This window comes from Phalaenopsis equestris, unplaced genomic scaffold, assembly GCF_001263595.1.
Source record: "Phalaenopsis equestris unplaced genomic scaffold, ASM126359v1 Scaffold001356, whole genome shotgun sequence".
Taxonomy (NCBI): Eukaryota; Viridiplantae; Streptophyta; class Magnoliopsida; order Asparagales; family Orchidaceae; genus Phalaenopsis; species Phalaenopsis equestris.
Window position 1 is genome coordinate 150173 of NW_018165795.1, and position 23065 is coordinate 173237.

Consider the following 23065-nt stretch of genomic DNA (forward strand, 5'->3'; position numbering starts at 1 on the left):
GGATAAGCTACAACTACCCCAAACAGACCCTGAGTCTAATTTGAACAAATTTTTTAAAAGTCATTTCAAATAAAATAAAAATTGAAAGAGCCCAATATCAATATAGGCTGACTTAAATTTGGCAGCCCTAGCAGGAAGTGATTAATAACATAGACTACATAAAAAAACACAAATTTACCTTAAGTCAAACTCGGCAAGTCCGCGGCGCTGCTCCGCGTTCGCGATTGTTATTACGCCCGGCTCGAAGCCGCACCCAAATTTGCGTACATAAGACGTACGCAGAGCTGCGTACGTCTGTAACCTGCAAACATGTTACAGGGAGGATTTCAGGAGGTTATAACCACGTTATACATCCTGTAACCTCCCTGTAACCTACATCTACCTCGTTTTTACACGCTCCTGTTTTCATATATAAATAAATTACAAAGAAATTACAGGGTATAATACGATTATAACCTCCTGAAATCCTCTTGCTGCCTGTTTGCCCGTAACCTGTTTGCACGTAAGCAGCTCTGTTACAAAGAGATTAATACGGTTATAACCTCCTGAAATCCTCCTGAAATCCTCTTCTGCTTGTTTGCCCGTAACCTGTTTGCACGTAAGCAGCTCTGTCCTGAAACCGCGCGGAGAAGTTTTTTCTGAGCCCCGTGCTTGGCGCTCAGCCTCCCGCCGCTCCTCCCGCCGTCCTTTCCCCAGCTACGCCGCTGCTCCTCTTTCACCGTCGCTCGGGTGTGGAGTCCCGATCAAAGCCAGTACTCCAGATCGGTATTTCTCCTCCTAATTTTTTCTTCATATTTTGCTGTTCTACTTCTTCTTGGTTTGGTATTCCAGGGAGTCCTTTATATTGGAGTTCTGTGAGAAATCAGAGAGCAAGGATTCAGTAAGATAGTTCTACTTAAATTTCAAATAGATCCCTAAATGCGTTCCCTTCACCTGCAATGGTGATGTAGATGCTTGGAATGCTTGTGCCTTCGAGGGTAACCACTTTTTCCATGAGTCAGTGGTTGGTGTATTTTTTTTCAAGTAAAGTGCTAAGTTAGTCCCTAGACTCTTTAAAGTGGTGCTGAATGATCATCCATGGGGATGATGCTTAAGGGTCTGGAAGGCGCTCTTTGTTCCTATCAAAGGTGCTTCATCGATCTTGTTCTCTTGCAATGGCGATGTAGCAGTTGTGATGGTGTATGCTTTTGCTGGAAACCAATGCTTTCATGCGTCAATGTTTGAGGACATGTGAATGCTTAATCTTTTTGATGGTATAAAGGCGAATTTGAGCTTCAGATTTCTCTTTTCCTTTCCTCTTTTCAATGTCTTAGTTCTGTTTTATAACCCTTTTTTGAAAGATTCCTGTGCGATTGCCACAAGATATTCTTTAGGTGACCATTGCTGTCCTTGCCACTTGGGATTCATGCATAGTGATCTGTGGCAAACTTGACTACTTATCTTGGACATTTTGGCACGATTGCGGGCTTTTCTCGTTTAGATGATTGCCTTGGGCTCCCTCTGGCAAACTATTCAATATTTGTCCTTGGCAGTTTGGGATCACTTTTTGTTTTTTTTCCTTCTTTTATGTTTAATATGAAATAAAAACATAATTTGTATCAAAATACGCATTTCTGTTTTTACTGGTTATTGCTCAAGATGGTTATGGTTGGCAGGGTTGGCTACGTCTGTTTGTTTTAGAGATGTTTAACTGGGTTTGTTAGTGAAACAGAGTCAAGGCTTCTTTATATATTCTGTAACTATTCCTAGTTATTCCTAATCAAATTCGATAACTATTCCTGTTCTTTTTATTAATTCCTAGTTATTGCTTGCTTCTCTCCATCATGGATCAAACTCATTGCAATGTTGAGCAGGATCCCTTTTGATGGTCCTTCAGAGATGTCTGCTATTATCATTCTAGAAACCTGGAGCTGCTTGGGTGTCCCATGAATGCATTGCTAACCATTGCATCCCATGCCTTTGTGGTATAGATTTTTTGGGTGGTTTTGATGGTGTTGTTTGCCTTTAATCCCACTTGTAATACATAACAAATGACTTGTATGCATTTAAATCTTCCTTCGAAGTAAATGAGCTTGCACATGTTTTCGTCAACGCATACCATATGTGTAATCAATAAGCTTTTCAAGGATTTGGTGTAACATTTCTCTGTATCGATAGCATTACCTCAAACTATCATTTCTTCCACTAATTTTTCGCACTATACATAAGATAGAATTTATGGTGTACATGCTTAAACTATCCCCAAATTAATTCTTGATCGCACATCGCTTTTAGCTGAGCATTCCACCATGTCAAATCATGGTAGCTAGCATATGGTTAGGAAAGGCTACCTTGTCAAAGAGTATTATACCCATATAAGATCATATACATATACAGTTGGTTTATCCATACATCTAACATATCTTCATTGATATTTCCATCATTAGTCATGATTTCCAAATTTGTTTCCGCCGGAGTTGGTTTTTTTTTAACAATATTAATCAATTGCATATATATACATATCTAACACTTAAATTTTTTTTTCATAACCATAATTAATTCCATATATTTCATATCTAACACTTAGATTTACTTTATTCCATAAATTTTATTACATAACCATAATTAAGTCTTTTTGTCTCTCTCAGCATCTGCCCTAACTCTGAATATCGGATCTCTTAACCTCCCCTGTCCTGTATTTTTGGTGCTCTGAGGATCTATCCTTCTTCCTCCAACGATGAAAATGTAAGCAACCTAATGACTTTGCTCTTCGGATTACTCTATCTCAGATCACTAGTTACTTGTTTTTCTTCCATTGTATGCCTTTTTGCGCGGCCGAATTGGCACGTAAAGTTGTGGTTTTCTAAGATTTTCGGGACATATGGCAACAGATCTCCATCTATTACGTTGCTTAGCTATTTGTTGCTTGCTTTGCTTGTTGGCACCGAAACATTTTTGAGAAACTCAGGGGTTGTTTTGTAGCGTACAATTGGTGGCTGTGTTGTTGCAAGTAGGAATTAGTTTGAATAAGATTTAGTAAATCTGAAAGTCAGGATTTATCAAATCCAAATGCTGTTAAATCATGAAAACTGTTTGGTATGCTTAATGTTAATTCTAGTTAAATACGTTTGAATTGTTTGTCATTTTGTTTCAGGATTTAACAATAACTAGTTTGAGTAGGATTAAATATGAAGTATTTATAATAAAGAATAGAATGCAAAGCCATACTTCTTACACAACAACGTCATTCTTTTCAAATATAGCCACAACAATACAAAATACTTAAAGAGACATGTTTCTAACAAGTTATTTCCATTTCTCTCAAATATACATACACAACATCATTGTAGAGGAAATAATATTGACACTTAAAATTGAGTAATTCCAACTATTCTAATATTATGTAGAACCCATAGCCCAATTTATGTAAATTCCAATAAGAGAAGAAGAAAACCTTTTCATGATCACAATACATGTAGCGCCCTGGTATTGGAGTGTGTTGGTACTTGAGAATCACCAAGTCATTCGAAAGGATATATAAATTTTGTTCATCAATGTGAGAAGAAGAAGAAGAAATGAACAAATAAGACAACTCCAATGAAAATATGTCCAATAATATAAGTAAAGATGATTTGCTACGCTTTGACTCCAACGGTAAGGTTAGGTGTTGTTACTTGAGAAGCTATAGGTCATCAAAACATGCTTGTACATTTAATTTGTATCATTTATTATTCAAAGTTTAATGAAATGATTTATATTTTTATTTAATAAAAATACCACTCAAAATTGCACGAATACACAGTTCTCTCAAATAAAACAATGATCATAGGTGCCCGAGCGTAAAAGAAAAGCGATATTTGGGGCCTGTCGACCTCAAATAACGTTTCCTTTTTAAAGAATATATATATAATATGAAATTTATATCAAAGTTTATGCTGAAAATTACTATTGATCGACGCTAAGAAAAAATTGTATATTTAGGTAAAATTTTGATTAAAAAAATTATGTCATCAGGAATCATATACATTCTGAAAATTTTAACATAAATATAATGAATTTGCTCCGAAATTATAATACAAAAATAATATATAATGGTGGAATTCCATTAATGCTTAAAGAACAAATTGACAAAATTTTTAATGGAATTTTTGTTGATTCACATACTTATTTATTTCTTCACAACAGAGTAAGAACACAAAAAATGAATCCAATAAATTATGCAAAATTAAACTCAGGAGCTTAACAACCAACCTTCACTCAAGCACTGACTTCATTATTTGCAGTCTCATTAATGTAGGAAAGTAATAATCAATGATACCCCAAATCGGTTTGTGACTTCAAATTTAGATGACACTAAGATCAACTAAGCTACCACCAAATATATTGCTAAAATTTTATATATTATATAAGTAAATATAAAGTTCAATTGTCAGTTATGAAAATACATATGAATGCTCTAGTACGCATATGCATTCCCTTATTTTATTTTACTAAAAACTTATTTAGGTGGGACAAGTTAAGAAAGGAGCTAATCAAGGAATGTCATGACTCTTTATGGGCAGGACATTCACGTATGAAGCTACATAACACTTCTAAAAATAAATTACTATTGGCCAGGGTTGAATGATGGGATAGAAGAATATGTTCATACTTGTCTTGTATACCAACAAGATAAATTAGTTCTTCAACTACTATGGGGGTTGTTCGAATCGCTACCCTTTCCTCGAAGGCCTTAGGAGAGCGTCTCTATGGACTTCATCTCTAGCTTACCAAAATCAGACGGATTTGGAAGCATCTTTTTTTTGGTGGATAGATTTAGCAAGTATGCAATATTCATTGCTGCTCCCACCGACTGTACTGCTAACGAAGTTGCAAGTCTCTTTCTATGTAATGTGGTAAAGCTATGGGGGATACCACAAAACATCATCAGCGATCAAGATCCTCGCTTCACTGGAGGTTTTTGGACCGAATTATTAAAAATGTTGGAGTCAGATCTAAACTTTTTTACAAGCTTTCATTCTCAGAGCGATTGACAAATTGAGAGGATCAATGCCCTCTTAGAGCTATACTTTCAACACTATGTGAGTGTCAATCAACAAAATTGGGCCAAATTTTTGGATATGACACAATTTTCTTTCAACATACAAACAAAGAAATCCACCAACAAGAATCCCTTCGAGATAATCATGGGACAACAACCCATAACTCCCCTCTCCCTTACAACCAACTATGAAGGGAAAAGTCCACCAGCCTTCAAGTTTGCCAAATCCTGGAGTGAGCAAAGGGAGCTAGCTCGAGCAACATTACACAATGTCTCAAAGAAGATGAAGAAGTGGGTAGACAAAAAATGAAGATATATCGAGTTCAAAGAAGGAGATCTAGTCCTCATGACGCTTCTACCCCAACAATTCGAAACATTTCAGAAGTTACATAAAAGATTGATTCGAAGATACGAAAGCCCTTTTAAAGTAATGAAGCAGATGGAAAATGTCTCTTATAAACTCAACCTTCCACTAAAATTGAAGATACATCCAGTCTTTCACGTGAGCATGTTGAAGCCTTATCAGGAAGACATGGAAGACCTTTCAAGGGAGATCTCCAAGCGAGCGCCTACAGCGGTAATCTCCTCCTTCGACAAAAAAGTTCAAGTAATACTAGCTGACAGAGTGATCAGAAAACGAGGGGTACCAAATTACAAGGAGTTTCTCATCAAATGGAAAGGATTGCCTGATAGCGAAGCTAGTTGGGAGCATGAAGACACACTATGACAATTCAAGGAGACGGTCCATAAATATCAAGAGGAGAAGCGCAATGAGGACATTGCGAGCTTAAGTGGGGGAGATTGTCACACCCCACCATTAGCAAGATAAACATGAAGTGGATTATTCTAGGAAAGGCTAGATGGAGGAAAACAATCTAGAAGATTCTCTCTCATTCTAGAGAATGGAGGCCCCAAGAATAAACTAGAAGGATCTAGAATATGTATGTACATATGAATGGTATAGAACTATCTAGGAGCTAGAATATTGTAATGTAATCTAGAAGCTTCCCTTGGACTTGGAAGAGGCTATAAATAAGAGTCCCTCCCCTCATTCCAATCCATCCAAGGTTTCAAGTTTTCAAGTCTTGTAATCTCTTTTTTCTTAGTGAAACTTTTTCTTCTCCAACACTTCCCTCTATTCATCTTTCGAGAGTGTCTTGTGCTTATAAGCTCAAATGTTGCGAGGGTTAGGCTGATTTAGTGCTAAAGAAGAGCGCTAAAGCCTCATGGTTGATTTGAGGAAAGTTAGTCCGTGACAATAAACACTTATAACATTAAAAATGTTTCAATACTAATCTTAGGGGCTATAATATAATTCTACTATTTTTTACATTATTATGTTTTAAACTCTTTTCTATAGTTACACCTACATTATTTCTAGTGCGACTCTTACTTGAATACCAAAGTTTAAAACCTGAGTTTTCAATCTCCTTAGCCTTTTCACTAACTTATTTAGTTTCTTGATTACATAACATGTTTTTCTTCCTATAAACCATAATATCAACTAATTCCATTAATTTTCCAATAAGAGTACATATATTCTAAGATCCTATCATAATATCAGTTTCATGGATTAACTTCTTTACCCACGCCTGTCAGTAATGTGGGAATCCTTGCTTAGGCGCTGGTGTAGCGGGAATTGCACACATTTCATTGTATTTTGGCTATACAGCGAGTTGCCTTCAGAGAATGCCCTAGCATTCACACAATGATTTAAAAAATTTATGTCAAGATTTTTGGACAAACTTTACGCTTACCGTCGACTACCTAACACAATCCTCTATTTTTTACATATGGTGTTTGGGACCGGACAATGACAGTGTTATCTAATGAACTTTCAACCAAAGAATGAAAAAAAGCAAGAGGTCGTGCTAATCTTCTCTTCCTCTCTGTGATGTCAATAATGGGAGCACTGTTCGACGAATGGCAGTGCAACATTAAATCGAAAGGAATGGTGATACGATCAAGTTGAATTCCTCCCTTAGGTAGGGTGTTGGGGTATGCATTGAGGCAAGTGACAATGTGCGTTGCGGGTGAGTGCTTTTCTTTATCCTTTATATTCATTAAATTCGTTGAATGATCAAAATTAGCAAATCCAGGATTTATGTTGAAAGGGAGAAAAAATTGGATTTACGAGACGTGGATTTAACTTCCCTTTTTTCATATTAGGTCAGATTTATGTTAAAGTCAGTCATAAATTCTATTAAAATTGTGCTGCCAAACAACTTGTGAAAAAAAATTTAAAAGAAAAGTTGCTGCAATGTTGTAGTTCTAGTTCAAGTCAATACTAGAAAGATAAAGAGTGGAACTAGATTATAGTGTAATCACATCTTATAGACACTCAACAGAACAAAATTCATGCAATATGGTCATGCACAGTTACGTAATGTTGAAAAAAACTTTGGGATTTCAAAACAAAATATTTCAAAATTTAAGTCACAGATGTCAATTTTTAGTTAAGGTACAAGCAGACGTCGTGATTGCTTGTGCAGTTTTGTACAATTACATTAGATAAGAATGATTTATATTTTAATATGGATCAAATTGAGCTGCAGCATAATAGTTCGGTGAGATTAAGGTCAACAATGAAGACCCCAACTTCCTTGCATCAATAGTGAGATTTTGAAATGTTGTATAAGATGCAATTCCATATAATTACAACCAATTTTTGGGAAGCAAGTGTAAATACTACTCTTTGTTATTGTGATTATCTTTTATTTAAGAGATATCATTTAATTAAAAGATTTTTTTTAATTATTGGTATTCACTCAGCGGCGATAACTCTTGTTATATCTAACATGCCAAAAATATTTATCATTTTTTTGTATTACTAATTAGACTTTGAAATATCAATGTGGTTGTTAAGATTTATGACTTATTTATGATGCAAATAATTTCAATTGTGTTATTTATGTGTTTACTCATACTTTTCTAATTTGTCGCTATTTTTATATATGCATAAATTATATAAACTAAAATTGTATGTTGTCATTATTTCAATGCTTTGTTTGGTTTCATGTGCTTTTTTTTTTCTGTATAAGAAAGTTTATGAATGGTAGAACATTAATTGGAAATCTATATTCAATGAGTTAGTGGTCATATTTATAGAAATTTATCATTCAATCGTGTTATATTTTATAAATTTGCATTCAATGTATAATCAACTATCGCGAGCCTTAATTGATGGAATTTTATTTTGTGAATCTAGAATTTGAGTTTAAGCTATTAGGTTGTTGGCTTGTAGGATTTGTCGAAGTTAGTTTTCCATCCTATGTCAGTTAACCAAATTACTATTTTCTAAAATTGTGTATGTACGGTGAACCAAATAAGCATGTAGCAAGATAAAATAGAGAAATTTATATACTTATTAGACAATTCATATGTATTTATATATATCTGACTATTGAACTTTTATATTTGTTTGTATAACATTTAAGATTCTAACAGATAGATATTGCGACACCTGACTTGATGTTGGTGTCGCCTAAGTTTGAACCCACAAAACGATTCGAGATACCATTGATTCTTTCTTTCCTACCTTTATGAGACTGTAAGCAATGCAACAAATGATTGTGTGGAGGTTGGCTGTTGGACTCTTAAGTTTATTTTTGCATAATTTATAGACCTTATTTTTTATGTTTGTTTGTAGTTTGGTGCAAAGAAATAATTGATTTCTTGAATCAGCTAAAATTTGATTAAAAAAATTATCAATTTGTTCTTTAAGCACTAATGAAATTCCATAGTTATATTTTTTTTGTATTATAAATATATATAAAAAAAAATCCTTTCAAATTCATTATATTCATGCTCACATTCTTAGAATTTATATGATTCATGATATGAAGTTTTTTCATCAAAACATTACCAAAATGTACAAATTTTTTTTAGCATCGATCAGTAACGTTTTTTGCATAAAGGTTGATTTACATACATATAAGTTCCATAGAATATATATATATATATATATATGATTATTATTCTATTTGAGAAAACTATTTTTATTTGAGTGTTATTTTATGCTATTTTTATTAAATAAAAAAAATCATTTCATTAAATTTTGAATGAAAAATTGATACATTTTAAATGTAGAGGCATGTCTGAATGACCTGCAGTCTTGTCATCCAAGTTAAAGCGTAACAAAGCTTCTTTACTTGCTTCATTGAATATATTGTCATATGAGCCATCTTATTCTTGTCAATTTCTTCTTCTTGTTCTCATTTTTGTGATTTTTTTTATAAATCCTTTAGAATGACTTGGTGATTCTCAAACATCCACACACTCCATCACCAAGGCACTTCACACATTATGATCATGAAAATGTTTTTTTTATCTTTTTCTTTTTGGAATTTACATTTTTGGGCTATGGGTTCTACATATTATTGGTATGGTTGGCATTACTTCATTTCAAGTTTCAATATCATTCCCTCTATGAGGCTTATGCATATTTGAGGGGGATGGAATTGCCAGTATAAGAAATATGCCTCTATAGTTGTTTCATGTAGTTGTGCTATATTTGAAGGGGATGGAGTTGCTGTTTAAGAAGCATGACTTTTTGGCATTCTATTCTTTATTATAAATATTTAATTTTTAATTCCAATTTAAACCAACTGCTGTTAAATCTTGAAACAAAATGCCAAACAGCCGTACCGAACAATTTTCAGGATTTAACAGCATTGGATTTAATAAATCTAGATTTACAGGATTTACTAAATCACACTTAAAGCCAAACAGCCTCCCAACCTGGTACTTGCATTATTTTCCCTGTAATAAAAAATTCAAATCAAGAAGAAGACGACTTCTCTGAAAATATGAACATGCTAATTGTTGGGTTTCTTGTGAAGACTACACTAATGGTATGAGAAGCTTGGCTAAAATTAACTGGGAGTGAATTTGACCATCCTGTTCTTATTCTTTGTAACGTTCTATATTGAATTATGACTTTGGGCTACTCGTGTATGACTACTCTTATTTTGTAGACTGAAGGCTGATGCAGGAATGTTGAAGTTTTGGACATGTTACGTTCTCGAGGAGCAATGAGCGATCCTATGGGTTGCCTTGGACTTGTTTCTAAATCAGAGTGTAAGGTGTCTGATTAGTTGTATCTACTACTTTTCAATCTGGTTTTAGACAATTTATTTCTCAATCTGACTTTTTTTTTTAATCTTATTTGCAAAGCATTGAAATCACATTGATACTGTAGATGTGTCTATCTGTTTAGGTGTATGATTACCTTCTCCAAAAAGCTGCTTGCAACCAGAGTAGGGAAGGAATTGAAAGTTTTAATAGAAGATGTGAAGAGTTCAATAAAGGAAATGAAAAGCGCAAGCTAACAAAGGCTGAAATCTTGAATATTATCAACTTGAGGCCATCCAGCCTTGCCGAGCTTTATGCGGTATCATCTCAATTGGTTATTATTAAGTATCTTCTAACTTGAAAACAAAATTTTATTTATGTACAATTGAAGCATGCCACTATTTTATGGTTCTATATGATATATTTTACTTCATAGCATTAAGTATCATTTTTAATAGCTTCTTGGGATCAGCTTTATGAATCCCTATTTTATGTTTCTTCACACTGAATACTTCTTAAGGTGTTAAACCTATTCGTTAAAATTCGTTTTAAAACGTTTATTTATGCTATCTTAGGTCCACACTCTTTAACTTCATAATCTTCTGACATTAATTTTTAGTCTGTTTTTAACTATCTTTGGTAAATATTTTTGAAATCATTTTTATAACATAATCTCTCTTAATTTATTTTTTCTGCTTTTGCTACACATATCTCTTAATATTCTTATTTTGGACTCTTAATTTTGCTTTTAACTCTTTTTTCACTACCGAATACTTGGATCCACACAACATAGCTAACCTAGTTGAAACTTTATGAAGTTTTATCTTTTTTAATCCGCATGATATCCTCTTATCACATATATTCTTGTGGCTTTTCTAAATTTTAACAAATTGATTTAACTTCATAAATTATATCCTTCTCTTTACCTAGAATTTTCATGATTATATCCAAAATATTTAAACCTATTTTTTGGTATCATTTTATCTTTTATTAATATTAGTTGAATATTGTTAATATTGCTCATGCTAAAATTGTTGATCATCAATTCAACCTTCATTTTATGGCTTTAAGTTTCTGTGATTTTTGGATGAAAGTAATATGAAATCTTTAATCTATAGTCTTACTAATTTTGTGAGTTTTGGCCAAAGCTACAGAGTTTCAAGGGAAACTTTGGAGTTTAATATGAAACTCTTAATAATTGTAATGAAATTTCTCTAAAACTTAGTGATCATCAAAGTTCTATTAGCTTATTAATGTCTCAATAATTTTATTGTCTACCATAACTTAAACCTTAATGTTCTTTATTTAATACTTCAATTATGTTATAAAAACTTTATAATAAACGTGTAACAACATCAATCTAAACTGAATCTCAAAACAATGAAAATATTGAAGCCACCAAAAGCAAAAATATTATGATAGGACGAAAACGCAGTTTCAAAACCTTGCTTCACACTTCTCAAAAATGATAGTATCTGTTGACCTTACAGCTATTTTCATCTCTCTTCTCATAGACTTGTGCTACATTATCAAGTTTTCCTTGTGTATTATTCCTAAATGAGCCTCTTTTTTGTAATTTTTTTTTTCTGGCTTCCCCTCTTCTATTAATGTCTCCACTGCAGTGTTATTTATAACTCACTACTGCTTATCCAAAAGCATATTTCGTGTTAGAAATGTTAAGGATTCCAGATCTGTCATTATCAAATCTTCTTTCAGTTGACGCATGACACTTGGATTGATCAGACAATCCTTGCTAGTGGGTTTGATTGACATTTGCATATCAATCTTTTAATTTATGGATACGACTGAATTTTTTGAGTGGAAGTGAAGTGGTAAGCCGGGTAGAGGTTTAGTTGTGAACCCAGGGAGGTGACTTTTGGTCATTGAACCAAATTTGGTAAGATGATGAGGTAGCTGTGTTATGGAGTGCTTGAATATATGAGTTCAAATGGGTACCGGGTTGGTATGGACAGAGAGAGAGAGAGAGAGGCACTGAGCATGTGTGGTATAGGTTAGATTTTGTGTTGTTTTGTTTATTAGTTTTATTGAAACTTACACTTGTTTGAAATTAATTTATATCTAAATAAAGTAAACCTACTAGTTCCAATTGTATCTCTAGAAAAAGTAAAGGCTGTATAGGAGTAAAATAGTGAACATACAAAGTAATAATAAAAATATTATCTACTAGAAGATAAACTTTGTGTGGATCAGCTAAACTACGATACCGGAGTTAACCCAAACTACAACAGAATGATAATATTATTGCTGAAATTTTAAGGGAGTTACAAATGAAAAATATGGAGCTAAATATAGTCGAAGGACCACCTGTCCTCGAATGTAGTCCTACCAAGGGAGAAACACATCGGTAACAAAAAATCTAAAGCTAAACTGACCTAAAACATAAGTAACATATATATAGTCTTAGGGTAAAGAGGAGTGGGCCCCATTCCAAATAGGTGGAAACCGTGTGCAAGAAAGAACCACTCAATCTTTCTCCTACTTGGACCGAGCCGGTTTGCGTGTGGCCCTTGTTGCTCCCGCACGGACATAGGCACCTCCCCTTCCGCGTCAGGCCTAGTTGCCTCCACGTTTTCCTCCCAAGGTTTGGCGTGCTTCGATCACATCTTTAGAAGTTGAAACTTCTAGTTCCTCATAGCATAAAGTCAAACCTGCCATGTTGAAAGTAGCAAAAATGTTGTAGTCCGTTGATAAGTTGATCTTGTAGGCATTGTCATTTAGCCTTTTGAGAATCTTGAAAGGTCCATTTGCCCTTGGCTTGAGTTTCCCAAAGGATCCCATCGAAATTTTTTTTTTCTTCAACCTGATCCACTCTAGATATCCCCTTATTGGAAAGTCACATTCTTCCTAGTTTTATTTGCTTGTGCCTGGTACTTGCAGTTCTACTTGGTGATTTCTTTTCCCACTTTTTTGTGTAACATTTGAATCTCTTGCACCCTCTCCTTAGCATCCTCACTAATTTCTGATGTCGGAAGGAGTAGTACTGAGTCAATTAGACTGAGGGAGTTACGTTCATACATGATCTCAAATGGGGTGTGCCCATGGTCTGACTCAAGGAGCTATTGTAAGTTAACATAGCTTGGGCGAGAATCACTGCTTAATATTTTTCCTCACAATGCACCTCAGAAGATTCCTTGGACTCTTGTTCACAACATTCGTTTGACCGTCCGTCTGTGGATGACTTGTTGATTTGAATTAAAGCTTAGTACCAAAGCTTCTCCCATAGGGAGCTCTAGAAGTGACTAAGAAGTTTTACATCTCTATCGGAAGTAAGGGTCCTGGATTTTTTGTGCAGTCTCACGACCTCTTGAAGTACAAGTTAGGTAAATGTGATGGCAAGGTAAGAAATGCGTCATCTCTAAAAATCTATTCACCATAACCATCACAACGACTTTATTCTAATGTGTTCTAGGAAGATCTACCGCAAAATCCATGCTAACATCCACCCTCGGGATCTACGGTAATAGTAATGTGGTGTATAATCTTGTCTTGTGCTCTCTGATTTTGGCCACATGACAAATTCTACGTTTTCTGACGTGCCAATCCACATTTCTCGTCATTTGGGGCCAAAAAAGTGTTCTCGCACGAATGCGAGTCTTGTCTCTGCTAAAATGTCCTGCAAGTCCTTCGTTGTGACTTATTGAATACTGAATTCTCTCGATGAACATCGAGGAATACACAACATATTTTGGTAGAATAGATAACCATCATCCCTGTAATGCTGTGCGGTAGTCTTCTCTTGACGTTGCTCCTAGAACTCTCTGAAATCTTCGTCAGCCCTGTACAACTCCTTCACTACCTCAAATCCTATGACTCGAATTTGCATGAAAGTGATCTACAAATGAAGGCAACTTAGTGCATCTGCTACTTAATTTGGCTTTCCGTCTTGTGTTTAAGCACAAACTAGAACGATATCAAGAACTCACCTAGGACACGTGTCGACCCTTCAATTTGTTATGGCTGATTAAGAATCCCAAAGCATCATGATTCAAGATGAACTTGCTCATCAGTAGACAATGACTCTAGCGATTAAGGGCTCTTACAATCACGTAAAACTCTTAGTCGTACGTCAAATATTTTTTTTGGACTCATCTAACTTCTCACCGAAGAAGGCTATGAAGTAGCCTCCCTAGCTCAATACGGCTCCGATCCTCACATTTGAGGCGTTACAATCTATCTTGAATAGCTAATTGAAGTTAGGCAATGCAAACACCCGTGCCCGAGTCATTTTCTTCTTTCGGGTATCGAAACTGGATTGAGCTGTCCTTTTTCAGAAGTTCTGCTAGGGAGTTGTGATGGTGCTGAAGCTCCAATGAATCACCTATAAAATGTTGCTAGCCCCCAAAATTCTCTCAACTCGATAAAATACTTTGGGGGTGTTCAGCTCACGATAGCCTAGATCTTTATAGGATTTTTCCAAGTACCCGCAATAGATACAATATAGCCCAAGAAGCATACCTGTGCTGTTAGGAAGTGGCTTTTCTTTGGGTGGTCATATAGTTTCTCCGGTCACAAAATTTTGTAGACCGTCCTCAAGTGCTGCAAGTGCTCTTTGTATCTTCTGTATGCCAAAATATCATCGAAGTTCATTCCACTGTGACCTTTCTGATGTGAGCACAAACCACTTGATTTATTAACCTCATCAACGTGTTGGGTGCATTGGGCAATCAAAAAGGCATGACCGTCCACTCATATAATCCATCTCGGATCTTGAAAGCTATCTTTTACACTTCCATTGGTTTCATCTAAATCTGGTGATATCTGCTGCTTAAGTCGACCTTCAAAGAGACAATGGCTCCATGCAATTGATCAAAGAGGTCATCCAGGTGAGGTATGGGAAACCTATATTTGATTTGTTGATGGTTTTGCTATCAATGCACATCCTCCATGATTTATTCTTTTTTGGCACCATCAAGGTGGGGACAACACACAGACTGGTACTCTCTCTGATCAAACCTCTCGCAACGAGTTCTTGTACTTGTTGCTGTAATTCCTCATGCTTCACAGGTCTCAATTTGTAGGTAGTCCCATTTGGCAACACTGTTCCGGTTATGAGATCTATGACATACTGAATTTCCCTTGATGGCATTCTCTCAAGAAGGCTAGCAGTCATAATGTCCCCAAAATCAAATAGCAGTGGTTTATGGACTCTGAGATCTCAACCTCCACTTCAATTCCCTAAAACATAATTAAAACTGGTGCAACTAGAGCCTCTCTTAGCTATTGTATAATGGTGGCTCTTGGGACTATCGTCTCCTTCGTGATGTTTACTCTCGCATCCCTAACAGGCAAAAGAATTATCTGCTTTCCATTCTTCTTGAATGAATAAGTGTTTTTGAACCCGTCGTACTAGGCCTTGCGGTCGAACTGCCACGACATCCCCAACAAAATATGACAAGCGTCTATAGTTACCACTTTGCACCACACCTGCTCCTGTAGTTAAATCTCCAATAAAAAACTTAGCCAAGTACTGTTGTTCTACATGTATCTCATTTTCCGTTTTAACCAATTAAGTGAGTAGGATTGAGGATGCTTCTATGTGTCCAACTCCAGTTTGTTCACCATCATAGTGGTATATTCTCAAAGCTCCCGTTGTCAATAATTAGGATGCAAAAATTTCCTTTCACAACACACTTGGTGCGGAAAATACTATGTCTTAGCCATGAATGATCCTTTTTCGACTTAGTCTGAAGAGCTCTCCTTATGACTGACATTTCTCCTTCATCTCTCTGGAGTTGAATTTCCTCCTCTTGATCCTTCTCTTCTTGATCCTTCTCTTCTTCCTCCTCACCCACTTCCTCGACGACTCCCTACTCATTAAATAAAACAACTCGGCTTGTGGGGTAATTGAAGGCTGTCTGTAGCCGTAACACCTAAAACATCTCCTGGTAGACACTCTACTAGACAAATTACTTTTTTTCAGGTTTATTATCACTTAGATCTGTCTTGTCACTTATCTGTTCGATCTTTCCTATGCCGCCAGATGTACCCTTATTGTTACCTGCAACTGTAGTGGTTGTCTAAATGAGGTTTGTTGTTTGCATTATTTTTGTTGTCTCTCCACCTTCAAGGCTAAGGTTTGAACATCTCCCAGTCACCGATAGCGTTGCATTTGCACATTGTTACTAATTGTTGACTTCAGGCCTCATAGATATCAGGCTATAGTTTTCTCCTCTGGCTTGACTAATTCACATTTAATTTGAAGCTGGTCAAACTGTGTCGTGAACTCCTCCATCGATAAATATCTTTGTTGTAGGTGATGGAGTCTCATAAACATTTTTTGATAATAGTGATGTGGTAAGTAATTCATATGCATCTCTTACCTTTTCTTCTCTCATCAAGTAAACTTGTCGCTTCCTTTTCTCCTTTGCCTCTGCAAGTTTTCCCACGACAAAGAAGCGCTTCTTATTCAATTTGATGGCCGTAAGCTTCACCCTCTTGTCTTCTGGCACCTCTCTGTACTTGAAGGTTCTCTCAACCTGTTTCAACCATTTGATGAAATTATCTGGATTTATCCCTCAGTCAAACTCCAATAAATCAACTTTTACTTAGAAATCTCTCGGTCCTCCATACGTCGCCTCCTCTCTCAACATCCTCTAATAATGAATTCCAAAGCATCGCCGTCTGTTCTCCTCATTACTAAAGTCCTCCTTATGGAAAGTGCTCAAATACTCGTCCCTTCTCCTCTTTGATTCTCCATATCACGATTGATGGTAATTTTCTCATGAGCCCTACCATCAATCTCCACAAACCTCTATTGAAGTCATTGTATCTCTTCTCGGGTAGGTTCCGACATGTTTCCTTAGTGGCATAGTTAGTGTTTGGATTTGTTGGAGTGGAACATGGTATTTGAGGATTGGAAATAAAATTTTTTACTGTGGAGATCGATGTCTTGTAGCATGCTCAATTTCCTTTACATTTAACAATTGTTTTTGATGAATTACTTTTTAAAGAAATGTATTTTTAGTGTTTTTATTGCAGGTATAACAATGAGGATGATTGGAGCGGAAAAGGAGTGAAACGAAGGCGAAATGGAGCACTTGGGGAACAAGGAGCTTTCAACACATTTGCGACTAGGTGCTAGCCTTGGGCGCCAAGGCGCTCTACCTTGGGGCCTTGACGCTAGTCTTACAGCGCCTAGGCGCTAGTCATATCCAACAAACAGAAATAATGGGGCCTTGGAGCCAGTCCAGCGACGCCTAGGCGCCAGTCATTATCCATGCAAATAGAGGAGTGGTGCATTGGCGCTAGTCCACCAGCGTCGAGGCGCCAGAACTGTTCTAGACGGGTTCTGCAGTTGATTATGCACGAATTTGAGAGTTAACAAGCCGGGGAAGCAGTTTGAATGGAGAGGAGGATCATTGTGGAAGACTTAGAGAATTTCTAAGGGTGCAGAAAACGTGAGTTTAGATCAAGGGTTTACATTTTTCTGCATTTTCTTAGAGAGATTTGAGAGAATTTTGTAAAGGAATACTGTTATCAGTGCAAGGAACATTTGAAGTCACTTGGGGAGTTTTCACTTCTTTATTCAGGGCGAAAGTTAAGTGTTTCATTTTACATTGCCTTGTATTATTTGTGAACTCTTTTTCTATGAATTTGCTTTATTATAAGATGATGAATTGTAGTGTTTTCTTTATGCACTATGAGTCGATTCTTTATAGCATTCTCTTGTGATGAATTAGTAGTATGTGTAAAATATTTGGTTTTATTTAGAATAAGTTTTTAATCATTAAAGTGATGGTTTTGCTTTGTTCTTAATTTACTTATCATTCTTACAAAGTGATATGTTAAAATTTGTTGTGAATCCATAATGACTCGAGAGAGCTGACTTTAACAACTAGGACAAACCACATTGCACTAGTGGCTGAAGGAATAATAGTCATAGAGCAATGCAAATAGATAGGGAAATAGACTTCGATGAGTTCAAATTAGGGTTTCTAGGATGACAAATAGAAACACTAACCAAGTTTGAACAAACTTCTTTATGCACTCGAAAGAAGGTAAAAAACAGGTTTGCTCCTATTTGTCACTTTAATTTCTTTTCTAAGTGTTCTATTCCTATACACACTACTTATGTCATTACAAGGGAAGAGTAATTTTTATATCTTGATCTTTCTCAATTTAATTAGATGTAGTAGAATTAATTTATGAGTAATTCGATAAAATTATTGATGGTTTAGTAGGATTAACAAGGATAACTTAGATCAACTATACTTATAGGCTAAGACACATTATAGTAGACTCTAACTTTTCTTAGGTGTAAATCACAGTCTTCCCTGTGAGATTGAAAAACTCTTTAATAGCCCAATAAGCTTTATGCTCCAATTCTACTTTTAAGTGATAAGTTTTTCCAAAAATTAATCTATACGGGGACATTCCTATAGATGTCTTATAAGCCGTCTTATAATATATAGCAATATCTAATCTAGCAGACCTATTCATTTTATTAGGATTTACAGTTTTTTCCAAAAATTTTTTAATTTCACGATTAGATAATTCTGCTAACCACTAGTCTATAATTGGGACTATAAACAATTGCAATCCTATTATAATATCATACTTTTTCACCAATTTTTCAATTCGTTTGTTCCGAAAGTGAGATCCTCCATCAGTAATGATTATTCTCGGTATTCTATATCTTGTAAAAATATATTTAATAAAAAATTTTGAAACGCTCCGAGCATTACATCGAGGTAGAGCGATTGCTTCAATCCACTTTGATACATAGTCTACTGCAATTGGTACATATATATTTTCAAATGAAGGTACAAATAGTCTCATAAAATCTAATCCCCAAACATCAAATATTCCAACTTTCAAAGTAAAATTTAAGGGCATTTCATTTCTTTTGAAATATTGTTTACTCGTTGACATCGATCACATATTTTTATATATATATTAACATCTCTAAATATAATAGGTCAATAAAATCAAGATTGTAAAATTTTATGAATAGTTATATCAATCCCAAAATGACCTATCGATATTAAACTACACATACATAAACACAATAACCAATAAAAATAAACAAACACACTAAAATATAAAAATATTTGATTAAACTACAAATAATTTTTAGTTCAAATAAAATACTCAAAATTATAAAGTAATTTATTGTTACTCTCCGGCAACGGCTACAAAAAATTGATACGACAGTTTTGTGTGCGTTCTAAATATTTTTCAATACTTCAATACACACACGCAACATGAGTAATAAATATGTAGTTAAATCCCAATAAAAATAAATTAAGTATGAATAATTTTATCTTTTAAAATCTTTAAACTGCCAAACCGTAATAATAATGCAAGTATACGTACCGCTCGAGTAATAAATAGCTCTAATGCAGTTCTAAGTATCGATCCCACGGGGAGTTAAAAATTTTATGGTTATAACGTCAAACACAATATTCAAACTATAAAACTTAAGTAAGCAAAACAAATCTAAAGTAAATTTAATGTGCGCTAAATGAAATGCAGTTGAAAGAACTAAGGAAAGAACTAAGTTAACTGAACTAAGTTAACTAAACTAATTGTTAAACTTCAAAAGTAAACTTATAAAAGACTAAACAAAGCTTTTTAGTGAAGAGTTCAAATTTAAGAAAATATTTCCCTTTATAATGAGTTTATGGATTATGAAGTAATTAAAATCATTTAAAATACTTATAAAATTGTATTGTATCAAATAGGAGCAATCCTATTCTTTACCCTCTAAGAGTATAAAAAATATTGACTAATCTAGAAGTTGGTCCCTAAATCCGTGGTTAGGTATGAGAGGATACTGACTGTCATTCTAGAGCTCTCACTTCTCGCTCGCCTGAGGGCTAACAATCTTGCTTTGGAATCCAAGCAACTGAACCAAATTGGAGATTTTAATCTGTCACTTTAAAATCTTCAATTTTGAGTCCATCAAAAGTATATTTCCTTATTTATTTGCACTCAACCCCATGAATTACATTCTCACCCATGAAATTAAATGCAACTCTTACCTTGTTGTAGAAAGCACAGCTTTTTCGGATCGTATGTTTCTCAACAATTTTTAATCTTTCAATTGAGCATATGAAAAAAAATAAATGAAGATTAGAGTTCGAATTATCACAATTTATTGACATTTAAAACCTTATAAAATAAAATTAATTCTTCACAAAATCATATCTTATGGTAGGGAGAAGATTAAAAAAAAGTACTTATAATTTATGAGAATGATAAGACAAAACACGTATTTCATATATAAAAATAAGTTTAAAAAAACACAACTTATCTCACACTTCTTCCAAAGCAAATTTCTAGAAGTTCTCTTTAAACACTTTCTCTCTTTACAATCACACACAATTCTCTCTTAGATGTGTAATGAAAAAGAAATCTCTCACATTTCAGCTTCTCTTACAACCCTAAAAGAAAATCCTCTCTTCCCCAAAACTTCTCCCTCACGCCAAAACCTTCCTCTCAATCTCACACCCCCTCTCTTCTCTAGACTCTTCTCATTTTAATTGGGGTCAGCCTTCTTTTAAAAGGAATTCAAAATTTCATCCTATTTTCTTCCCAAAAGTCGCATCTGTTAACATTAAGAGACAATTCCTTTCATCCAAGAGACATATCTCTTCATTAAAGAGTCTTTCCAAAGTGTATAGATACATTGAACCACTCCATGGGGCATTTGAATTGTTTAAAGCCTTCAAAAACCGTTCCAAAATAGTGACGAATCGCCTTACTCTGTCTTAATTCTTCTCTGGCACTTCTGGCGCCAACCTAATAAAGTCCGCGCTGTTTTTTGGATTCTGGCGCTTCTGGCGCTTCTAGCGCCGCTTCTCTGTAAAATGGCGCCTCTGGCGCCAGCTCTCTGGATAATGACATCTCTGACACTAGTTCTGGCGTCAGGATCATGAAAATCTCCATTTTGGCTCCAAATTTTATTCTTTCTGCTACTTTTTGCTCAACATGTCTAAAATTGATATGCCCGCAACAAAAAACATGAAAATACTTTTCTTTAAAGTACAATATCATCAAAATAAACATAAAATATATACATAAAATAGTACATTATTTTGGTGTATCAATGCCCGCCAACGTCGATGCCTTCTTCGCAATGTTGACTCTGATGCCCACCGACTTTGAAGTCTATTGATGTTGATGCCTTCTCCGATGTCTTCTCTTACGACACTGCTTTACCTTCTTCTTTTTCTGCCCTTTCTGCTTTCCTTATTCTGCATCGCCTGCCGGCAACCACCATAGAGATTTCTGTGAGGACGGTGGTCGAGAGATAAGGAGCGGCGAAGGAGAACGAAGTGGAGCTTGTCATCTTTAGTGGCTTGGTTGCGGCAGAAAAGATGCGAGTGCTTTTGTCAGAGAAGCTTTGGCTACTTCCTGTGGCGGCGGTGGAGGAACAGAGGAGAGCAAACTAGTCGGGTTCGAGGCTTCGGTGGGGGAGGGTGTTGAGCGAGGAGATAGAGGGGATAACTACATTTTTTTGGTATTTTGTTTTACCAAACATTTTTTGTTTTTTATTTTTAAAAATAGAAAAATTATAAGCATATTTATGTTAAAATAAAAACAAAACAAGCTTAAAGCAAAAATAGAAAACAATAACATAAAATAATCCATTTTTAAATGTATTTTTGCATATTTTTCTGTACTGTCTATTTTCCGGTAAAGATTACGTCATTGCTTATATCATTCTCCAAAGATTTTTGGACTCAAATGCATTCACTTTTTTCTTTAATCTTTATTTTTAGAGATATGTTTGTGTAGTGTCTTTTTTAATGTTTTTATTTTTTGTTTTTAAAAATAAAACAACTTATTTTTAATAACACTGATAATATTTTATTATATGTTTTGAGCGTTTTTTAAAATAAACATCACTATAGACTAGTGACAGCAAGCATCACCTTGCCACTGTCTGATTGCCCTTTGCCACTACCACTACTGCAACCACTACCACTACCGGCAATCACCTACCTGTGTTGGCCTTTGCCAAAACATATTTTATTTTAACGTATTAAACATAAGCAATATAAAAATTAAAAAAATTGGAACAAATAAATAAAAGTTATAAAAAACAGCCTTATGGACCCTTTTGTTCTCTTGGAACTGTTATTTAATTTAATTGGTTTTATGCATAATTTTGAAAGAATTTTGTTCAGAATTCTTATGATTTTCCCCCCATCTTTTATTTATTCTGTTATATATAGATTATTCCCAATGTAGAATCTCGCTTCAGAGTAAGCCAAGATGGGAGTGCAGATGATGTTGTGGAACTCTTCAATATTGTGCGCCAGATCTTGCCACAACGTCCAGAAAATCCTGAACAGGTGCCACCTGAGCAAGAGGGAACATAGGATGTAGACACAATGGAACAAAACTAGACTGTTATTTGCTTGTTTTTACTGCAGCTAAAAACTCATTTAGTTGCTTGTACATTAAAAAAAAAAAATTATTATGTGAGAATTTTATTCTTTTTTATTACTTTTGTGTGAGGAATTAAATTTGAAGGATTTTTGAAGATATTTGGTAAATTTGATATCAATTTTAGTATCTAATTTTGTCCATATGAAAGGATGAAATTGACCAATTTCATTATTTTATAAAATATTATTTTGGATTTCAAGCAAGTAAGCCTAATAGAAACTGTGGCCATTTAAATACATAGCACACGATTCTTTTGTATTTACATTTCACACCTTAAGTTTCATATTTATACATGGTACCCAAGCCTTTAATATCATATAAAAAAATAACGTTATTATCACTTTTTCAATGTGCCTTTTCATGCAGAAGCTTAAAGCACCAACATGTTATGAATATAAATACATAAGATTTGTGGTACATATCTAAATTGCTCTATAAATTACTCAGGTTGATATTGTCAACCATTTCTGGAAACTCGGGATGTTTTCTAAATCTTCATGTACTAGAGGCATACTTGTTCACAATGTTTGTATGTTTGGTTTCATGTGAGAT

General features: G+C 34.7%; 1 protein-coding gene and 1 long non-coding RNA gene across 2 annotated transcripts; both read left to right on the plus strand.

Moving 5' to 3' along the window:
* The first annotated feature begins 559 nt into the window (after positions 1-559).
* Positions 560-10018, plus strand: LOC110034136. The gene is made up of 3 exons (XR_002295023.1): positions 560-765; positions 2628-2724; positions 9997-10018. It is a non-coding gene; the product is annotated as an uncharacterized LOC110034136 (long non-coding RNA).
* A 2-nt stretch (positions 10019-10020) lies between these two features.
* On the plus strand, positions 10021-22578 carry LOC110034135 (the record flags this gene model as incomplete). Its single annotated transcript, XM_020738417.1, has 3 exons — positions 10021-10104; positions 10239-10412; positions 22297-22578. Coding segments are annotated over 3 exons (405 nt in total), but the record flags the coding sequence as incomplete, so codon positions are not given.
* Between the last annotated feature and the right edge of the window lie 487 nt (positions 22579-23065).